The sequence below is a fragment of the Syzygium oleosum genome, unplaced genomic scaffold, assembly GCF_021117445.2.
Source record: "Syzygium oleosum isolate NSW1041296 unplaced genomic scaffold, Sole_v2.1 Sole_v2.20, whole genome shotgun sequence".
NCBI classification, from domain to species: domain Eukaryota; kingdom Viridiplantae; phylum Streptophyta; class Magnoliopsida; order Myrtales; family Myrtaceae; genus Syzygium; species Syzygium oleosum.
The window spans coordinates 6,486,905-6,506,796 of record NW_026607504.1 but is presented as its reverse complement, the minus strand read 5'-3'; the positions used below and the strand labels follow the sequence as shown (position 1 = coordinate 6,506,796).

Sequence of the window (19,892 nt, the reverse complement as noted above, 5' to 3'; positions counted from 1 at the left end):
GTTTTTGGCGATCTGCCCGGATGTAGGTGAATGACTTTTGCTGCGCGCTCCTACCATGTTCCTTCACTTGTGATAATGTTTAGCTTTTGTCTTGCACATTAAACACAGAAGAGAACTCGACGACCACAATAAAAAAAAAAAAACCGAGAGGAGAACTTATCGAGTTAGAGTGCGCATGACAATGTTTCTATGCCGGGGAACTATTTCTACTCAGAAATGGTTCTTTTTTATTCTGTGCCCGGAAACAATTTCTAAGCATTTGAAGGCGTTTGGTAACTGTCCAAAATTTCTATTCCTGGGATAGAAAAGAACAGAAATACGTTTGGTAACTACACAAAATTTCTTTTTATTAATAATATTTTAATATTATTTTAAATTGTTTTTTTTTTTTCTTTTTTTTTCTTTCTATCCTTCCTTCTTTGGCCATGGCCGGTCGCCGGCGCCGGCGACCGGCCACAAGCTAGGCGTCACGGCCCTCGCCGCTGCCTCGCCGCCCGGCCTCGCCGTCGCGACCCACGGCGAGGTCGGCCTCGCCTAGATCGGGCGAGGCCGAGACTCGCCGTGGGTCGCGACGGCGAGATGCCTCGCCCAGCGGCGAGTGTCCACCCTCGCCCTCGCCGCAAGGGCGACCCTTGCCTCCGCCGGCGGCCGGCGAGGGCCGTGACGCCCTCGCCGGCGGCCGGCGACCGGCCACAGCCCAAGAAGAGCAACACAAAAAGAAGAAAACAAAAAAAAGAAAAAGAAGAAAAAAACTGATTCTCAAAATTGTGCCGAGAAACAAGAAGCAACTTTTTTTTACTTCTTGTTTCTCTTCCAAAACTGTTTCTGGGCACAAATTTTTGCAAAAATGTGCTAGGGAACAAAAAGTTTACCAAACGCATTTCTGTTCCCAAACTATTTCTGGAAACAAAAGAATAGAAATTTTTACTGTTTGACACGTTACCAAACGGGCCCTTAGAATCTTTTGGCATCGAATGTTTGCAAGCCGGCAAGTTGGGAGAGAATCTAACCCGAGAATATCGGGTACCCTTCCCGATTAACCAACATAATGGTACAGATGAACACAGTGGATGAAATTGAAATCTCAATAGCAAGGTGACGCCACGAAAGAGGTGAACTTAAGATACTGAGTCGGCGAATAAACACTTGATCTGATCTAGCATATTGAGGGTAAAAATATATTTATGTATAAGAAATAGTGCACTGTACATTTGGGTAGCGCATGATAACCATTCTGGTTCTGTCCATAACTGGTTTTTTGTTCCCAAAAATAGCTTTGGACCAGAAATCCGTTTGGTAACGCAATTCTATTTTTCTATTTCTGGAACAACTTTTTGTTCCAAAACCGATTCTGAACTAGAAATAGAACAAAAAAAAGTAGGTTTTCTATTTCTAGACCAAAAATGAGAATCATTTCTGAGAGAACTCTTTATTCAAAACACATGTTCATCTGGAAGTCACGATCTTTGAGGTGGGAAAAAAAAGCAAAAAATCAAAAATTTCAAAACTTCACAGAATGGTTTAGAATCTGTGGCTACCCACTTTGAGCGAAATTTAAATTCTTTTAGGTGCCGAAAAAAATCAAAAAAATCAAAAAATTCAAAATTTCACAAAATGACTTAGAATACCTATGGCCACCCACTTTGAGCGAAATTTAATTTTTTTTAGATGCCAAAAAAAATATAAAATAATCAAAAAATCTAAAATTTAAAAACTTTACAGAATGTTTTAGAATACCTGTGGCCACCCACTTTGAGCGAAATTTAATTTTTTTTAGGTGCCGGAAAAAAATAAAAATAAGCAAAAAAGCAAAAATTTCAAAACTTTACAAAATGGCTTAGAATACCTGTGGCCACCAATTTTGAATGAAATTTTATTTTTTTAAGGTGCCGAAAAAAAGAAAAAAAAGCAAAAAATCAAAAATTTCAAAACTTCACAAAATGGCTTAGAATACATGTGGTCATCCACTTTGAGTGAAATTTAATTTTCTTTAGGTGCCGAAAAAAAATAAAAAAATAAAAAATACCATTTGGACACCTAAAAAAAAATTAAATTTCACTCAAAGTGGGTGGCTAGAGGCATTCTAAGTCATTCTGTGAAGTTTTAAAATTTTTGATTTTTTTATGTTTTTTTTTTCGGCACCTAAAAAAATTTAAATTTCACTCAAAGTGGATGGCCACAGATATTCTAAGTTATTCTGTGAAGTTTTGAAATTTTTGATTTTTTGCTTTTTTTTTCACCACAAAAAATTAAAATTTCACTCAAAGTGGGTAGCCACAGGTATTCTAAGCTATTCTGTGAAGTTTTGAAATTTTTGAGTTTTTGAATTGTTTTGGGCACCTTAAAAAATTTAAATTTCACTCAAAGTTGGTGACCACATGTATTCTAAACTATTCTGTGAAGTTTTGAAATTTTTGATTTTTTTATTTTTTTTTGGGCACCTAAAAAAATTTAAATTTCACTAAAAGTGGGTGGCCATAGGTATTTTAAGCCATTCTATGAAGTTTTGAATTTTTTGATTTTTTGATTTTTTTGAAAAAATTCAACAAATTTCCTATTTTCCCGAAATCTGAATTTTTTTATTTTTTGGAAATTGTGATGAATTTTTCTAGAATTTTTCAAATTTTTTTGGATTTTTTGAATTTTTTTGAGATTTTTAGGAATTTTTTGGATTTTCTAATTATTTTTATTCCATTTCTAAAAAAATGGATTTTTGTTCCTGGAAATACAATTTTGTGTTGTTTATCAAACGGGTTTTTGTTTCAGGAAATAGAAATTTTGTGCTGTTATCAAACGAGTTTCTGTTCCAGAAATAGAAATTTTTGGTCGTTATCAAACGGGTTTCTTTTCTCAGAAACTTATCCTGGAACCAGAAATAGAAAAATCTATTTCTGTTTTAGGAACTCATTCTGGAACAGAATGGTTATCATTCGCTACCTTGATGTAATATTCAGACTACATTTAATCCCCATCCCCGCTTCAACACCAGCCCCATATCCAGCAAAGTAAGGCCAATTTAGGATGCGGTTTTTAATTCTCTTATTATTCCTAATTATTGCAATCGAAATAATAATAGACGCTAAAAGTCGTATTTTTAATCGATTCATGACATTTGTAGAATGTCTCATGGGTTTCAAAGTAATCCGGCCTCCGCCCTCATATCTCAGAATTACGTAAATATATATATTTTTTCTTGTAATTTAAGGATTGAAATTGTACTTTCAAAATTTGTCATCGGAGCTGATGTTTGGCATTGATCTAGAAAAACTTGCAAACACCGTCTAACGGTCGAAAAAGACACGCCACCGGCTAACGTTGCTGTTCAGTGTTCACCAATCGGATTTTCCTTTTCTTCTAAGATAGTCTGTTTGATCAGCCTCGCATCACGATGGCTGCTCGCGACTAGCACCACGCTGATCGGAGGGTCCTCCCATCGCGATGCGCAGCGTACCCGATAATCTCTCGGGTCGCTAAAGCTGGCGTCGGCGGCGTGACAGCACAGCCGACCACTGGGCGCCAAGTTGCGAATCGAAGTCGGAGTTGGCACTTCGGCCTCTTCCTAGGCCTCAGCAGCTCGCTTCGCGTTCGTTCGTTTCGCTGATGATTCGAGTTTACAGAGAGACCGTGCGCGCTCCTTTTTTGAAGGAGATGAAGCATTGTATAATGCGAGAGATTCCGAGCTCCGCAGTAAGTTGTTGGAGGTTTTCTCCCCCACCTTCTCGTTTTTGCACGCCTCGTACCAAAGATGCTTTCTTTGTAGCGGCAATTCCAGCTTGTCTAAGCGAAGATAGTTGCATTTTGCTTTAGCGGGTGAACTGGGAAATCTCTTTTGAGTCTCGGGTTTTTCTCCTTTCCCCTTGCATTTGCGCTGTGGCCGAAGTTGATTTTCTTCGATTGGCTGTTTGAAGGTGATGGACGAGAGACTGGTATTAGCAGAAAGCTAGCTCGGCGAGGGAAGATAGCTGAAAACTTGGGCTCCGTGAGTTTCGCGGAAAATGAATCATCTGGAAAATGATCGCTCGTGTCGCTTGAAATAATCGGCCAATAAAAAATATTTCCATCAACGGCAACAATTTATGTCGAAAGAATAGTACATGAAGTTCCGATTCTCTTAAATTGTGTTAGCCTATATGATGGTAGCTATTAGGGGTGTCAATGGGTCGGGTCGGGTCGGGTTTCTGTGATACCTGACCCGACCTGAATCACAAGGGGCGCATGCTTTCTCTGACCTGACCCGACCCAAAACGCATAGAACCCGAAGCGAAAATCCGGGTCGGCCCGAGTCAGGTCGGTCCGGGTTTTCGGGTTTGCAGTTGGGGGAGCAGGAGGAGGTGGGGAGTCGCTGGAGGGAAAGGACGGCGGTGCTGGCGGTGGCGCCTCCCCAGAGCAGGAGGAGGTGGGTAAATTGGGTTCTCGGCCGCCAGTGGCGAAGGACGAGTGGGTGAGGACGCCGATGGCGGAGGACAGGATGGTGGTCGAGCTCCTGATGCGCCTCAGGCGGGATCCCCACCACCACCACGCCGCATCCACTCCCCCCTCCTCGGCGGCGGTGGCGGCGGCGGCGGCGTCCCTCCTGCCGCCGCCGGGGTGGGGCATCCGGCAGCCGCGATCGAAGGGTCCTCGTTCTGGTGCGACGCCGCGTCGCCGGCGAAGAGGTGCGGCGACTAGGCGAGGAACAGCCCCACGACCCCGGCCCGGACCGACCCGGGGGAAGGATGCGCTAGGGTCTGGTGAAGGAGGAGGAGGAAGAAGAAGAGAGAGAGAGAGAGAGAGAGAGAGAGAGAGAGAGAGAGAGAGAGAGAGAGAGAGAGAGAGGGGCTGCGATGGTCTGGTGAAGGAGGAGGAGGAAGAAGAAGAGGCGAAGCGAAGAAGAAGAGGGAAGAGAAGAGGAGGAAGAGGAGGATGCGCTAGGGTTTTTTAAGTCACGGGCCGGCTGTCAAAAAAGCCCGGCCCGGACCGACCCGGCCCGAAATAAAGATAATATTCAAAATTTAAAATTATTTCCGACCCAGAGGAGGCCCGCCCCGAAGAAGCCCTAAATTTCGGGGCTGGGCCGGGTCGGTTCGAGCCGGTCCGGGGCGGGCCGGACTTTATTGACAGCCTTAGTAGCTATGATTCTTTACCTCTTTTCCCCGGCTGTAGCACATATGACAGCCTCTCTTTCCAGGTGAAAGTGGAGTTGCCAAATCCTGGAGATCATCAGGGTTGATTCTCCCTCTGTTAACTCATATTGTTCTGCATTACTGGCAGTACTTGATATTTACATTTCTCATTTTTCTTCAGGCATTTGGAACACCAATTCGTGAGGAAATGAAATGTATGAACCCAAACCTCACTGAATTCAAGTTTCCAAAGATTAAGGCTCATCCCTAGCACAAAGCAATTCCTCTGCTTAAACCTTGTTGGCCTTTTGTTCAAATACCTGTCCTTTCCTTTATCCTAAGTTTAGATGCATGACATTCAGTTTTTCCTAAATTTAAAAGATGAAGTGATCCACACTAAAACGAGTGTGCGCACCGATATTCCAGAAGCGCACGTCCCCTGAGGAAGTCGTTCTTCAAATCCTTATGTGAGGGGCGTGATCATTGACTTCGCAATAAAAAGAAATGAAACTAAGGGTTACTTTTGTATTTTTTTATGGATGATCTGGATCTTTCACTACCTCCAGATGCTCTATTTCTTCTTCTAAGTGTAGTGTGCTGTATCTTTTTCGTTTGTGGTGTTATTGCAGAAAAGATCCTAGCTTTAGTGCTTTGGTGGGTGTCCGTTAACTCATATCCTCAGTTTTGGCAACTAATTTGGTCACATTGCCTTAAAGCATAAGTCAGCCGCTAAAGCACATGAAAATAATACTAGGCTTGACAGCATATCATTTCGACATTTAAAGCATGACCAATTTCCATTACACCCTAATATTCTAATTCTCTGCTATATAAATGGATTGCACAACCTAGCAAAGGCCAACAAAATTAGCCGCTAGAGTACATGAAGAGATGACCACACCTCACAGTATCCAAACCATTGCCTCACCAAATTTCAGGCACAAGGATGAAGAGATGACCTACCACCCTTGGAATTATAAGGTCATCTAATGTCCAATTATGAATCGTCACGCCCCGCACCCTACAGCGCGCCATATCCCTTGCAAAGGTCGATTCGAATGCGACGTCCCAGGACGCGCCGCCGACCCAATGCCCAAATTTCAGAGAACACGAAGCACAGCGGAAATAACCAAACACCCGAACAGTTTAAAACCACATAACCAAGGATAGCCGAACAACAACCAACAAGAACGAATATACACTTGCATAGATACTGGGAACCATATACATCATCCATTTACAGCCTGCGCTCAAAAAAATCAAAAGCGGGTCAATGGCCACTACTGACAAAAAGGGGTAAGCGGCCCGGGGCGATCAAGGTTACTAAACTAGAAGGGGCTCCAGTCAAAAAGGTTATGGCCCGATCTATTTAGGACTAAGGTTGGACCTACGGAACCCAGTCCGAGTCGGATCCCGATGACTCTGAAGAGCTATCAGACAGCTCAACCTCAGAGTCTAAGGAATCCTGCTCAGACTCGGCCCCAACTGACTCCTCCTCGGAATCCATCGGCTCGGCCTCGTCCTCCTGCTCCATGGGCTCTGGCTCCTCATCACCCGGCTCCATTGGCTCCGGATCAGCGTCCTCATCAGTCGGCTCCAAGTCCATCGGATCGGGCTCATCCACCTCATACTCTACAGGTACCCCGTCGGAGCTCGCACTCTCCTCAGCTGAAGAACCAGGATCAGCCACCTCTCCATCGGGGCACTGGGGGTACCTCGTGCCCAGCTCGGTAAACGGGACATCAAAAGTTCGGAGAGGACCATGTTCCCCGAAGCGATCCCTAAAGCACCGGGCTACATATTCGTGGGTCTGGTAATGCGTTTCCCTCACATCCACCCATACTAAAGTATAGTGCCTAATATATGACTCCCCGTTCCCTACGGGGTGTACCGTCCTCGTCCGCTCTAGCTGATGCGGAATCCCAAAACGTACCGGAACTTCAGGCATCCTCAGGATCGGGGGTCTGAAAGGTGGGGTTTAAGCAACAGTGAGAATAAATCTCAGCGAGTAGGTTCCCTAAACCTAAACTAGGCTAACATGCACCTCCTGACGAGTACTAAACATCACACAATCCATAATATGAATGACTTAGGCCCTCGGGCCCAAATCCAAACTTACCTTGGTCCTGCAGGTTAGACAATTATAAATCATAATAATAACACAGAACCCACTTATGGCACATGCATGACATCACTTGGTCACGACGCATATCATGCATATGCTATGTTCATGCTCACACTCATGCTCATGCTCACAATGCACTTTCGCACACTTGCACTCTTGCACACTTGCCATGTATCCATTTCTCCTCCGACCCGCGTAAAACGCATCAGGTCCATTACTCTGAGATCGATCTCCGGCCCGCGTAAAACGCATCAGGCTCATGACACACAACCCACGTAAAACGCCTCAGGTTGGTCATCTTCTGGTAATCCGGGCATCGTCCTGCGTAACACGCCTCAGTACGGGTTCAATAACCCGCGTAAAACGCATCAGGGTTTTATGTGATCACACATTCACAATCACCAATTATTATCTGAACCCCGCGTAAAACGCATCAGGGCATTTTAGGTGATCACATGCTCATGTCATTCGTGCACACTCGTATATACACATGTTATGCCAATGTTCGAGATGCACACTCATGGCCATAAAGTTCACACTTGGGCATTCACGAATTTCACAATGAGCATTCAATTGCATAACACCACGTGTTCAATTCACAACGCAATATGCTCAATCCGCATTTCAATATGCCCAACCAGCCTATTAGCATGACCATGAAAGCAATTCAAAGCACTCTTGCACGGTACATAATTCACACATGTAAATCGCACAATTAGATCAACATGAATCCGCGCATTCAAGGCCCGCCAAGCTACTCCATTCTTAGTCACACTAGGCACATGACACGGCATCCCAAATTAATCACAACTGAAGACAATTCAGCCACCTAAACCGCCAATCTAAACATTCCCGTTAATTACACAATTAAACCTCAAATTGTTCGCGCCTTGTCCAATTCAAACCCGATATGGACAGCCACCAAACGGGTCACTCTCGGCCAATAAATATCCTCAAAATACTCCATTAGGTTCCCCAAAACATCACCCAAATCAGCCACCATGAGGGCCATACTAGGCGCGCACAATATTGCACAATTGAACCCGAACTTAACCGAACTCGGGCCAATTCAGTCCAACCTTTCCAGCCATTAACCGGCACATTCTAAGCCACTAAACCTCAATTAAATTATCACACTAAGCCGCGAAATCAGCCACCATATCAGCCCCTAACAATCTCCACAATTTAACCCCTAAAATACCCTAATTAACCCCTACAACTCATCTAGAAATGTAAATTAGTCTAATTAGGGTTTAGGGTTGTACTCACCCGGTTTCCTAAGCTCCCAACTAAGCTGGACAGAAGGCGAGAGCGGCTGAACAGTGGCGGTTCTGCGCCGGAACATGGCGGTGAGCGGCGGCTCCGGCGAGGCTCTTGAGCGGCCGAGAGAGAGAGAGAGAGAGAGAGAGAGAGAGAGAGAGAGAGAGAGAGAGAGAGAGAGAGAGAGAGAGAGAGAACGGGAGAGAGAGGGACACAGCGAGAGGGAGAGGAGAGGGGAACGGAATGGTGATGGTGGGGTGAGGCTGGCTAGGACGGGTGGCCTCGGCGAGCAGCACCGGCGGCGGCGGCGGCGCCCCGGCGGCGGTGAGCGGCGCGGGGAGAGAGGGATGGGAAGAGCTCGCGGGAGAGGGGAGAGAGGGGATGGTCGGTGGTGGTGATGGTGAAATGAGGGAGAGAGAGAGAGGCTAGAGAGTGTATAGAGAGAGTGAGATAGTGGGGTGGTTGACCAACCTTGCACAAATGACAATCTTACCCCTAATCCAAGGGCTAGGATCAAATCAAATAAAAAAAATCTAGGGGCATTAAGGTCCAAAATCCTATCATTATTGGGTTGAAACAAACTATTATAAAACCCTAAAATAATACCCAATTAATTCCAAAATTCGGAATACAAGCCTAGGGCACAAGGGCAAAACGGTAATTTTCCGGTCCCAGGTCAAATTTTCAATTTTCGACTCTATTGATCCCAAATAGGAGTGGCCACATAAAAATGACGTCGTCCTTCCAAAATAATCGTGCACGCCCACGAAATTCAACACCGAAGTCCGGACTCAGTTCCACGATCGATTTAGCTCAATTTGCAATTTTAGCGCCTCTCACTAACGGGAGGCTGTTTAGGGTTACGCGTATCGACTTAGGATTACTCGAGTCGTGATGATGTCGATTTCCCCGAGGACGCGAGGATTTATCGCTAGTCCCAGGGGTCGCGGTTGTCCGGAACAAGTTCGGGACTGTCCGTCGCGCGTACTCTCGGTCATGCGAAATCACCCGCTATCCGATCGTACGTCGTCGGTCGAACCAATCCGTCACTCTCCTTGGACCGGCCCACCTCGGCACGAAATATTCTCTCGTTGTATCTTGGAATCGGACTCAATTCACGGTCGAGTTCTTGGGTCCACGTACCGTTTCGTAATTAGCCATTCCCTAATGGTCAGTATCCCGAGAATGATCAGTTCCGGACGAGACTTACTAAAACGAAACGAGAAATAATCATCTATTTTATTAATCCCGGAAGTGGGTCGAATTCAGGATGTTACATGAATCCAGTCTTGCTTCATGTCTCTGGATGATACATATGATTCTATGACTAGGGCTAGGCGAACCTTTTCTTATTAGCTGAATGAAATTCATTAAGAAGATCGAGGAGCAAAGCTCACAGATAATTCACAAGAGAAAAAATTTATAATTCATTGGTTAGCCATTCTATCAACGATAATGACATGTCACAACTTAGCCTAAGTAAAAGTATATGTGACTCAACCAAAAAAAAAGTATATGTGAACTGAAATGACAGGAAAAAGTTTAACTTTCAAGATATAAGTACACAAGGAATTTCCACCGGAAGCTTTCTATACATGGTGATGCCAAACATTCCATTTGGTACGTTCATCAGGTATAAACAACTAACAACTAAAGATTCTGGGGTTCCAGGTGCCATATTGTAAAGGACATATAATTAGGAACTAGAACAAGTTAGAGAAAATCACTCACGGATCAATGTCAATTTCTTCATCAGCCTCAGATAGATCCAGAAGCTGCATGACCGGATCTTGATCATGTAGAAACTTCAAGAACACGACAAGAAGTTCGCTGTCGAAATTCACAAGAGTATATAGGAATTCACCATAAGGAAGGACCCTGATTGACAAAAGTTAGAGAAACCTACTGTATGTTAAAAGTTGATCACTTGGCTCTGACATCAGTCACTTACATTTATCAAGAAAGGTAGAGAAATCATAAGAAAGATTTTAATAGGCATACCGGCTGCACAACATATGAGAGCACCCTTATGAATCACTCAACCTGTAAAAGCAGCATTCCAGCCTTTTCTACTGCAATAGCCACCAGTGTCTCATCCAAACCAATACCTAGATAACGAGAACGCCATCCTGAAAGACCCCTGAGCTCACCCATTCTGAAGACAATAATTTCTACAGCAAGCTGCTAAGTAAATAACAATACTTCAATTACTTAACCCCATAAGTCAAATATCATCTCTTATTAAGGAAACCGACGCACTCATGAGGGATAAAAATAGCATTGAACACATAAGTTACATGCTGGAACCATCGAAGTTAAAAGTTTACGAAAGAAAATGTTTTACACAGTAAATGGTCATTACAAGCCATCTTCATCTTCTGCAAACTTGTTTGAACTAAACAACATGCTCTAGAGTCTCTGACAAATAAAAGTTACATTGGAAAATTCATTAAAGAAATGCAACCTAGTCTGCTATCCAATTCATGCAAGCAGGATAGAAGTTTGGAATGTTCATGTGAAATTATCAAGTCCTGCCCCAAAGTCGCTCTAAGAGAGAAGAGAGAGAGAGAGAGAGAGAGAGAGAGAGAGAGAGAGAGAGAGAGAGAGAGAGAGAGAGGCCCTTTATGTGATAATTGCGGGCTATAAGCACAATATTGACAGGAATTGCTAGTGTTTTCAAGGAGACAAAAACCTAGCCCTTCTGTTGTTAGCTTGGGGAAGGGCAATTTCTTTACAACATTCTAATATTGAACCGCATCTCTATCCAACAGCTTACGCTTTTGACCACTTAGCACTAGTCCCAAAAATTCCACATGGAACTAGAGTAGGAGGTACTCGATTCAAAACTCTCCCCGTTACCTATTTATCTCCCCAATTATCAAATGTTTACACTTCAATCTAAGGCAAAGTCCCAGCCTACGAGAGAGGCAGAGTATTATAACGTTTAAATAGTAAACCACATCTTTATTTCATAGCTTAATCTTTTTATCTTTTGGAAATTGTTCCACGAAATTCTACACCGTCGTGAATACGCATTTTGAATAGACAAAAGGAGAAAGGAGCTTGAAAGCATTGATCAGCTGTATCATGGAGTTAAAGAGAGTTCATAACCCTTGGTAAGAAAGAAATAGGCAGGCTTCTAAAGATGAGGAAAATTCTATAGGTGCTGTAATGGATTTTTGGCTTTCCACCTTATTTTTTTCACATTGTGGTGGCAGTTATTGGGACACCTAGTCTTTCTTTAATTTTGAAGGTAAATATGAACTTATAGGTGGTAATTTGTAAATAAGAGGCATCCCCTTGGTGCTCTCGTTGCTCAATAATAGACTTACCTATCAAAAAATAAAACAGGAGAGTCTATAACCTTAAAGAATATAACTAGAAACATCATTTCTCACTATAGTAGTAATCAACAAGAATGTGTAGCGCGTACATGAGTCATACTACCCAAGAGAAGCACAGAATCTGATCTAATTAACAACAGCCCTATAGTGTGCATGTACATGTGGGGGAACACCTGTGCAAGCACATGATCACACATAGGTGCACACCGAAGCACATGTTCACAACACACAAATGCCTACATGCATGGACATGGATTTGGCAGGGGAATAAACTGGCAATATATTTTCACTAGATAATAAAGGATTTTGTTGAAAGAAAAAGTTCCAGTACATCAGTATATATAAGAAAAAAACAAAAGAAAAACAAACAAAAATAAAGCATTAGAAGAGTATACAGAATCAAAACATAATGCTCAAAGCCGGTTAAAAGGTACAACCCAGAAGCAACCAAAGATTCCAAACCCTACATTTTGTTGCTTTCTTTCCTAAGGCCCCACATGAGACAAAGGTGCGGCACTTCAGGACTTCTTGGAAATTGATCCTCCTAATTAGGAATTCCAACAACTAAAAAACTGGTGGCAAGAACCAAACCATCTTAGACAAGCCGAAGATTTGATGCAAAAGCTTGGGAGCAAAGTCAGAAAGAAGAAAGAGATGATCAACATTTTCCCTCAAATGCTTTCACACACAATGAAAAATCAAATTCCGTTTCCTAAGATTTTCAATTGTAAGAATCTTATTCCAATTTGGGGTAGATTTACTAGAAAACTTACACTCCCAAGCAATGGAAATTGATTCTCAAGGAACAAGGAAGCTTTGGTTGCAGATTGTTATCGTTTAAACAACGAAATGATCATATGGAATATTGAGTCCATGAGCCAAGCCCAAGATTAGGAGTTCGAAGCTTTTGCCTGCCTTCTTTTATGTCTTGCATAATTCAAAGATTTCTGTTGCTTTTAAGGATGCTCTTGTGTGGAACAACGGAAGAGATGGAATTTTTTCTGTATAGTCTTACTACAAGCTGCTCGATAGGGAGATTCGTGGTAGAACAGATTTTCCTCAGAAAGCAATTTGGAAAGTGAGGATTCCAATTAGAGTTTCTCTTTCTACTTGGGAAGAAACCTGGGAACGAATCCTTACTTTAGAAATAAGGCAAAAACTGGTTAACAGGTGTTTCCTCAGCACAAGGAGGTATAGTCCGTGCGGCATCTCCTCCTTCACTGTACTTGGACAAGAATGGTTTGGACAGTTTCCTATGCTTGCACCATGTTATCTTGGGCTACCGGAGGTTTTGTCGAGCAAGAACTTTGGGCATGGCAGGGCATTCGTTAACAGCACAACAAGTAGGATTAACTCAATTCCCGTGTCTTTTGGCTGATTTGGAAGGAGCAGAACAAGAGAGCTTCTGATGAAGAGAAATCTTCCATTCTATTTGATGGAAATTGGCTTAAAGTCATACACTTTTGATATAGTGCAAACTTGCATATAGATGTAAATGCCTTGGTTGATTAGTCAATGATTTATCTGGTATTTGAGCTCCCTTTCAGTTTTGGGAGTTGTTTTGTATATGGCTGTAGTTTTTTGGGCTCCTTTTGTATATGGGTTGCGCCCCCTTGGTGTCCTACAGGTAAACTATATAATCTATAAAAAGAAACTAATACTTTGCTGAAGATTTTAAGTTATTCCAATTACCCTTTATTCCAACACTTGTTATCTAATCATATAGTTTCAAGTACCAACATCAACATTTCACATATGATTTTGCGCTAATCAGCATAACCATCATCCACATACCATGCACTTATCGAGGGAAAAAACACTCTATTAACTCACAGTTATAATTCCTTTTGCAAGTAAGATCACTGTGACAAAAGGGTGCCGCTACTACTGAAAGTCAAGATCTAAAAAGTTCAAGAGAAACTTTGGATCCAAAGAGCTACCAACACACTACCAAAAACAGAGCAATACTAGGGACTAAGAGTAGTATACAAAATTGATTTGAAGAGGCAAAATGCGAGTATAAAACGTAAGTAGGTCGCAAACACCTCACACGAATCTATTTGGCATGCAACTTAGTAAACCAATTTCAATACTAGGACTCAACATCCTCAGCATTATTCTGCCAAAAAAGAGGTGTTATATAAAAAATGGCAAAAGTACACTACAAGTGCCATAACTTGTGTACGGCGATCACTTTGGTGCCATAACTTTTTTTCGGATCACTTTGGTGCCAAGTCGGAGCAAAAGAGATCACTTTAGTGCCAATTTGACCGGAAATCCGATGTGGCATTTTTTATTAATTTTTTACTCCGACGTGGCTCGCCGGAGGCTGAGTCAGCGTGTACAGTCAGCATTTTTAATTTTAAATAATTTTTTTAACGTGTACAGTCAGCATTTTTAATTTTAAATATTTTTTTTCCTTTTTTTTTTCTTTCCGTTTTCTTTTCTTTTCTTTTTTTTCTTTTCTCCCATCGCCGGCTGGTTGCCGGTGGCCGACCGGCCACCGGCGAAGCCCGGGAAGGGCTGGGCGAAGGGTGGCCTTGCCCATGGCCGGCGAGGGGCGGCCGACCCTCGCCGGCGACAGGCGAGGTCGGCCTCGCCGCCCAGCGAGGGCTGCCCTCGCCCGACGCCGGTGAAGGTCGCCCTCGCCGCGCCGGGCGAAGGAAGCCCTCGCTCGGGCGGGCGAGGTCGCCCTCGCCCGAGTCGGGTGTGGGCGACCCTCGCCGGCGTCGGGCGAGGGAAGCCCTCGCCCGGGCGGGCGAGGGAAGCCTCGCCCGAGTCGGGCGTGGGCGACCCTCGCCCAACGCCGGCGAGGGTCACCCTCACCAGATCCGGCGAGGGCGACCCTCGCCCGCCTGTGCAAGGGCTTCCTTCGCCCGACATCGGCGAGGTCGCCCTCGCCGCATCCGGCGAGGGCGACCCTCGCCGGCGGCCGGCGAAGGCAGCCTCGCTCGGGCCGGCGAGGGGCGGCCTCGCCCGTCGCCGGCGAGGGTCGGCCGCCCTCTCCGGCCATGGGCAAGGCCGCCCTCGCCGAGCCCTTCCCGGGCTTCGCCGGTGGTCGACCGGCCACCGGCAACCGGCAAGCGAGGGGAGAAAAGAAAAAAATGAAAAGAAAAGAAAAAGGAAAGAAGAAAAAAAAAATATTTAAAATTAAAAATGCTGACTGTACAGGCTAAAAAATTTATTTAAAATTAAAAATGCTGACTGTACAGGCTGACTCAGCCTCCGGCGAGCCACGTCGGCGTAAAAAATTAATAAAAAATGCCACGTCGGATTTCCGGCCAAATTGGCACTAAAGTGATCTTTTTTGCTCCGACTTGGCACCAAAGTGATCCGAAAAAAAGTTATGGCACCAAAGTGATCGCCGTACACAAGTTATGGCACTTGTGATGTACTTTTGCTTATAAAAAATCATGATATGAAGATATGATAAAAAAAATAATAATATAAAATAATCAATTCTCACATCTAAGCACGAAACAAATGATTGTGAACAGAGGCTCCCATAACCATGGTTATGCATCACAAATTAGATCCATGTAGGATCCATTCACTGTCATCCGAGCACCCACCAGTTAGTTTTCTGCTCATTTTCTTCGGATAACTGAGTTTTCATTCTCATCCTTAGCTTGTTGACAGTAAACTTAACACAGGAAAGAAGAGTTTCACTTACTACAGCGAGTGCAATGAGTGGAATTTGGTAGTATAAATTTCCCATAAACAATGATTAATGACCTACAATTTCCATTATACGCTTATAGGAGAGATTGCCAACTTGTTGAATCAGACTCAAATCAGATTTTACTTCACCCTTTCCAGCCACTTAATGTTGGTAATTCATATCATTGCATATGATATGTTCGTATGAGGAATCAACATCAGGACGTTCTGAAAAATATAGCGTGTCTCAAGATGTGCGAAGCATAAGTTACCGTAACAAATTCCCATCTCTATCTAATCACCTCCAAGACTATTCTCTGAGATGCGTCAAACTTAATTATCTATCAAGGAAAATGGTCAAATGCAAAGATAATAACGTGCACCTGCAGATGATTGAGGACAACCAGCTGAAGTTCTTTTCCAGCACCACAGACAACTTTTGATACACGCTTCATACCCTATCACTGAGCAAACTAGCATACTAATATTATAAAAACCAACAAAAAAAAAAAAACAAAGTCCTACAGCAACATTGGAGCTTAAAAAACCGGCCATACCACTTCACCCAGAGAATTAACAAGAAACTGATGGACTGCAGGATTGGTCCTAGCACCATCGAGAAGCCTAAAAAATTCCTCCTGAGGAGACGAGTCAGATCTATATAAGCAAACGAAAACAGTTAAATGAAGAAAAATGAAACGCCATCTACCACTCTGTATTAACAGTACCACTTGCCATGGTCGCTAATAAGGTTTGACAGCAAATCAAACTTCTCATGAAATATGTTGATGGCATCGGCCCACTGCTTATGCATGACTGATAATGATGTCCGAATGACATGAAGTAAAATATCAATGTTCAAAGCCTGTTGAGCAACTTGATGAAGTTCATTTTTTCTTCAGACAGAAAGAGATTGATAATCTAAGGAGGCATTCGGCCGATAAAGATTCTCAAAAGTTTGTTCTGATTTCAATTTGAGTATTAAAACAGAACAGAAAATGCTTTGGTAACACTCCAAAAGCAGTTGATGCATAAAAGGAATACTATTCTCAAAATCGAAATCACAAAATGAAGATGACTTTTTAGCATTCTCATTCCACATGCAAACATGGAGATTTGGAATAACTAAGACTGTTTTTTGAATGTGATGTAACCTGATCATATTCTCACAATTTTCATCGATCCCTAATTTTCATCCCTAATGATAAATATTATTTTTACTAAAGAAATATTTTGTCAAAAACATTGAAAACAGTTTCTATGAAAATGGAAACTAAAGGCGTTTTCTAAAACTAAGTAGGCCTTAGACAGTTGAGAACAAAAATGACGAGTGAATCATGTGACAATATTTAAAATTTTGCAACAAATTTGCCTCACAACTTTCAACATCTGAACTTCATAGTTTCTTGTGGTTTTTACTGAAAGATAGTATGATACTTACAGGTTGGGTAGAAATCTAAATCATGAATAAAATAATTCAGGCTTCGAAGTATGAGGCATCATGTTGTTGAGCTTATAATGACTCTCAAAAGTCAACTTAAGCATTTAAAATTATCAGCAGGAAAGTTCTTCCATCATGTAAAGTTTAAAGTTATTTCTAAGAAAATTACCTTGAAATTGCTCTATGTTAACTATCCATTTCTTTTTAAGGATGATGATAATATCCCGAGTAAATATGAGTTTTACTTTCCTTATGACCAAACAAAGTTAGGTACCACTGAAACAAATATTAGTGCACTTAAACAACCCAATATAATCGTAATATCAAGTACAATCACCACTACATAAACTAGAAAAGAAGTTTCACCTGAAACTTCAACAACATTAATCCTAGTGCAACTAAGTCATCTCTAAATTTCCACTCGTATTACCTTCATTCACTCTTGGTTTTTCCATAAAACACCAACTCCTTAGTTCGACATCATGTTCTCAATTACACTTTCAAGGACTTCACCTCTATATTTGTCCTCCATCGAACGCAAATCGAGCTAGATTGGCAATTACAGTGGTTCCTCTCGCGAAAAGGGAGCGTAGCACATTTAGGAAAAGAGAAAGAAGTAAAATGAGATAAAGTAAATGACTCAAATGGCGCACCAAGCCATTGTTGAAGAAACGAACACATTGAACAAAAAAGAGAACTTTCTCTAGTCAAAGCAATTACCAGGAGAGACTGTTCACAGCCTCTGCCAATTGAAGCGATGAAGCACCACCTTTGAGTCCTCCATATCCATCGCCAGCAAATCCTTCTTCGGGTTTCACTCCACGATCTTCACCTGTCAATTGGAAATCAAGTAACTTCAGAAAACCGAGTCAGAACAATCAAGTTGACCGCCCATTAGGTCGCAAAAGAATGCCGAATGGGAGCCAAACCTAAGAAGCCAGTGAGTCCTAGAGTATGCGGAGAATATCTCAGAAGAGAAACAAGTGGGAGAGAAAATAAGAGAGACAGACAGACCTACATACATACTTGATTACAAAAGTGGAGGTTGACACTTTCAGCTCTGCAAAGCTTCTGTCAAATATAATCCGAGCAATGTGGGATGATAACATGCTAACAACCTTTACCATTCCAAGGATGCATTGTCAGGGTTTGGAGAAGTTCCTGGAACATTGAGCTCCTGATCCTTTGATGATTTCTGTGACATCCTGAAAATTGATCCATTTGGGATTTATGAAATACTGGATTTTATGAATGTACTCGTAGTTAGTTCTCGCCCGGAACTAATCATCCCTGGGATACTAACCATTAGGGAAATGCTAATGGGGGATTTAAATTCGTACGACGAAGAGAAAATTCGATCGTGAATTGATTTTCGACCATAAAATCGCCGAGGTGATATTTGGAGCCACTGTTGGCCAATATGAGGATAACTAGGGGTCAGTTCGCCATTGTCATGGTAGGGGATCGCGGGTGATTCCGCTGGACCACAAAATGAATTGACGAACGACCCTGAACTTATACCAAACGATCGTGCCCCTCGGATCTAGTGATAGATCCTCGCGATTTAAATGACAACCGAAATCGTCACGAACCGAACGATCTTGCACGTGACTCGATTTATTATTAGTCACGGGTCGAATATGCGAATTTTCCCAGCGAGCCACCCGTTAGTTTGAGAAACGCTTGAGTTGCGTTTAATAAAACTTAATTATTTAATTGAGCCCAAATTGGACATCGGAAAATTAAAAAGTCACAACAGGATGTTGGGACGACGTTGTGGTTGGAACGTGTAATTTTGGATTGTCCCGATTCCTTCAGAAAAATTCAATTTTGATGAGAAATGAGGAAAGTGATCATTTTACCCCTAAGAATTTATAAAGGGCATGTTTTATGAGGGAGAGGCATTTTGGTCATTTTGCCCTAACCTTTTGATTGGACATTTTTGCCCTTGGAATTTTATGAAATTCCCAAATTGCCCTTGGATATTTTGGAAAAGATTCGATCCGGGCCGTTGATTTCAGGATAAGATCGAATCTCGGCCGTTGATTAAAAAGATTAGAGAGAGGCAAGATGGTAATTTGCCGGAATTGATCAAATTTTGACCATTTAAGACTAAGACCCACTCTCTCTCTCTCCTCATTTCCTCCCTCTCTCATCTCACGGCACCTCTCTCTCCCTCAACCACCGAACTAGCCCCCTCCCCTCGCCGAGCCGCCGCACGCCGATCACCGCCCGATCTGATCGCCACCGCCGCTTGTCGTCACCACCGCCGAGCCGCGCCGCCGCGCCGATCGCCGCCCTGTTCCACTCTAGCCGAGTTAGTCTAGAGTCCGGTAAGTCACAATCTAACCCTTGCCTAGGACATCGGGTATTATCGGACTCTTTTAGACGCGGTTTAGGGTAGTTTAGGGGTTGATTAGGGTGTTGATCGTGGTTGTTGGTGGCTGATCATGGCTGTTAGTGGCTGTTGCGTATTGGATTAGACGTCTGGGAATGAGTTTTGGCGGTTGAAATTCGGTAGAAATCAATTCGGGTTTGAATCCTTGAGGTTAGTGTGATTCTCGGATTCGCGGTTACTGTACCCGTCCGGTTTGCTATTTTTGTAGAGAATTTTGTGGGCCAAATTTGAGGAAGTTTCCTTCATGAAAGTTTCTCCCAACATCTTGAAGTATAACATATTTTAAATTTGGAATTTTTGGAGGTCATTTGGGTCGCACGAAAACCCATTTTCAGACCGTGTTGAAACTGCCCGGAACACTGTTCATCCCGACCTTCTTGTCTTGCCGAATTTTTATAAAATTTTCCAGAGCTATTTTCAATAAACTTCCTTCACAAAAGTTTTTTGTGACTTTCTTTTCTATGACATATAAAAATTTCAAGGCTTTTCAAGGTGATTTGGGTATTTAAAGAAATGTATTTTGAGGACAAAACGGTCTGTTAGAGCGAACTGATTTTGGCCT

General features: G+C 42.8%; 1 protein-coding gene across 15 annotated transcripts; it reads right to left on the bottom strand.

Moving 5' to 3' along the window:
* Nucleotides 1-9,780: 9,780 nt before the first annotated feature.
* On the bottom strand, nt 9,781-18,122 carry LOC130140591 (anaphase-promoting complex subunit 4-like). Of its 15 annotated transcripts, XR_008818574.1 has the most exons (6): nt 17,947-18,122; nt 16,836-17,764; nt 16,049-16,492; nt 15,875-15,955; nt 10,489-10,668; nt 9,789-10,365 (listed from the first exon to the last, which is right to left on the bottom strand). XR_008818574.1 is itself a non-coding variant. In XM_056320283.1 (4 exons), the coding sequence occupies exons 2-4, from the start codon at nt 17,720-17,722 to the stop codon at nt 10,522-10,524; spliced, it is 249 nt and encodes an 82-aa protein (XP_056176258.1). In that variant the 5' UTR covers nt 17,723-17,764; nt 17,947-18,122; the 3' UTR covers nt 10,380-10,521. The 15 variants fall into 15 exon arrangements, 2 of the variants coding, with proteins under 2 accessions (XP_056176258.1, XP_056176259.1); XR_008818576.1 differs by lacking the exon at nt 15,875-15,955 and having other exon boundaries at nt 9,788-10,365; XR_008818581.1 differs by lacking the exons at nt 15,875-15,955; nt 16,049-16,492 and having other exon boundaries at nt 9,781-10,365; nt 17,653-17,764.
* Nucleotides 18,123-19,892: the final 1,770 nt, after the last annotated feature.

Bases quoted from the DNA above. Each gene is read 5' to 3' on its own strand.
- LOC130140591 (XM_056320283.1), bottom strand. From the start codon at position 17,722: ATGGATATGGAGGACTCAAAG. The intron at 16,130-17,701 runs GTGGTGCTTCAT...TCGTCTCCTCAG, and splicing joins TGGATATGGAGGACTCAAAG to GAGGAATTTTTTAGGCTTCT. The intron at 10,669-16,048 runs GTATGGCCGGTT...TTTACTTAGCAG, and splicing joins TTAATTCTCTGGGTGAAGTG to CTTGCTGTAGAAATTATTGT.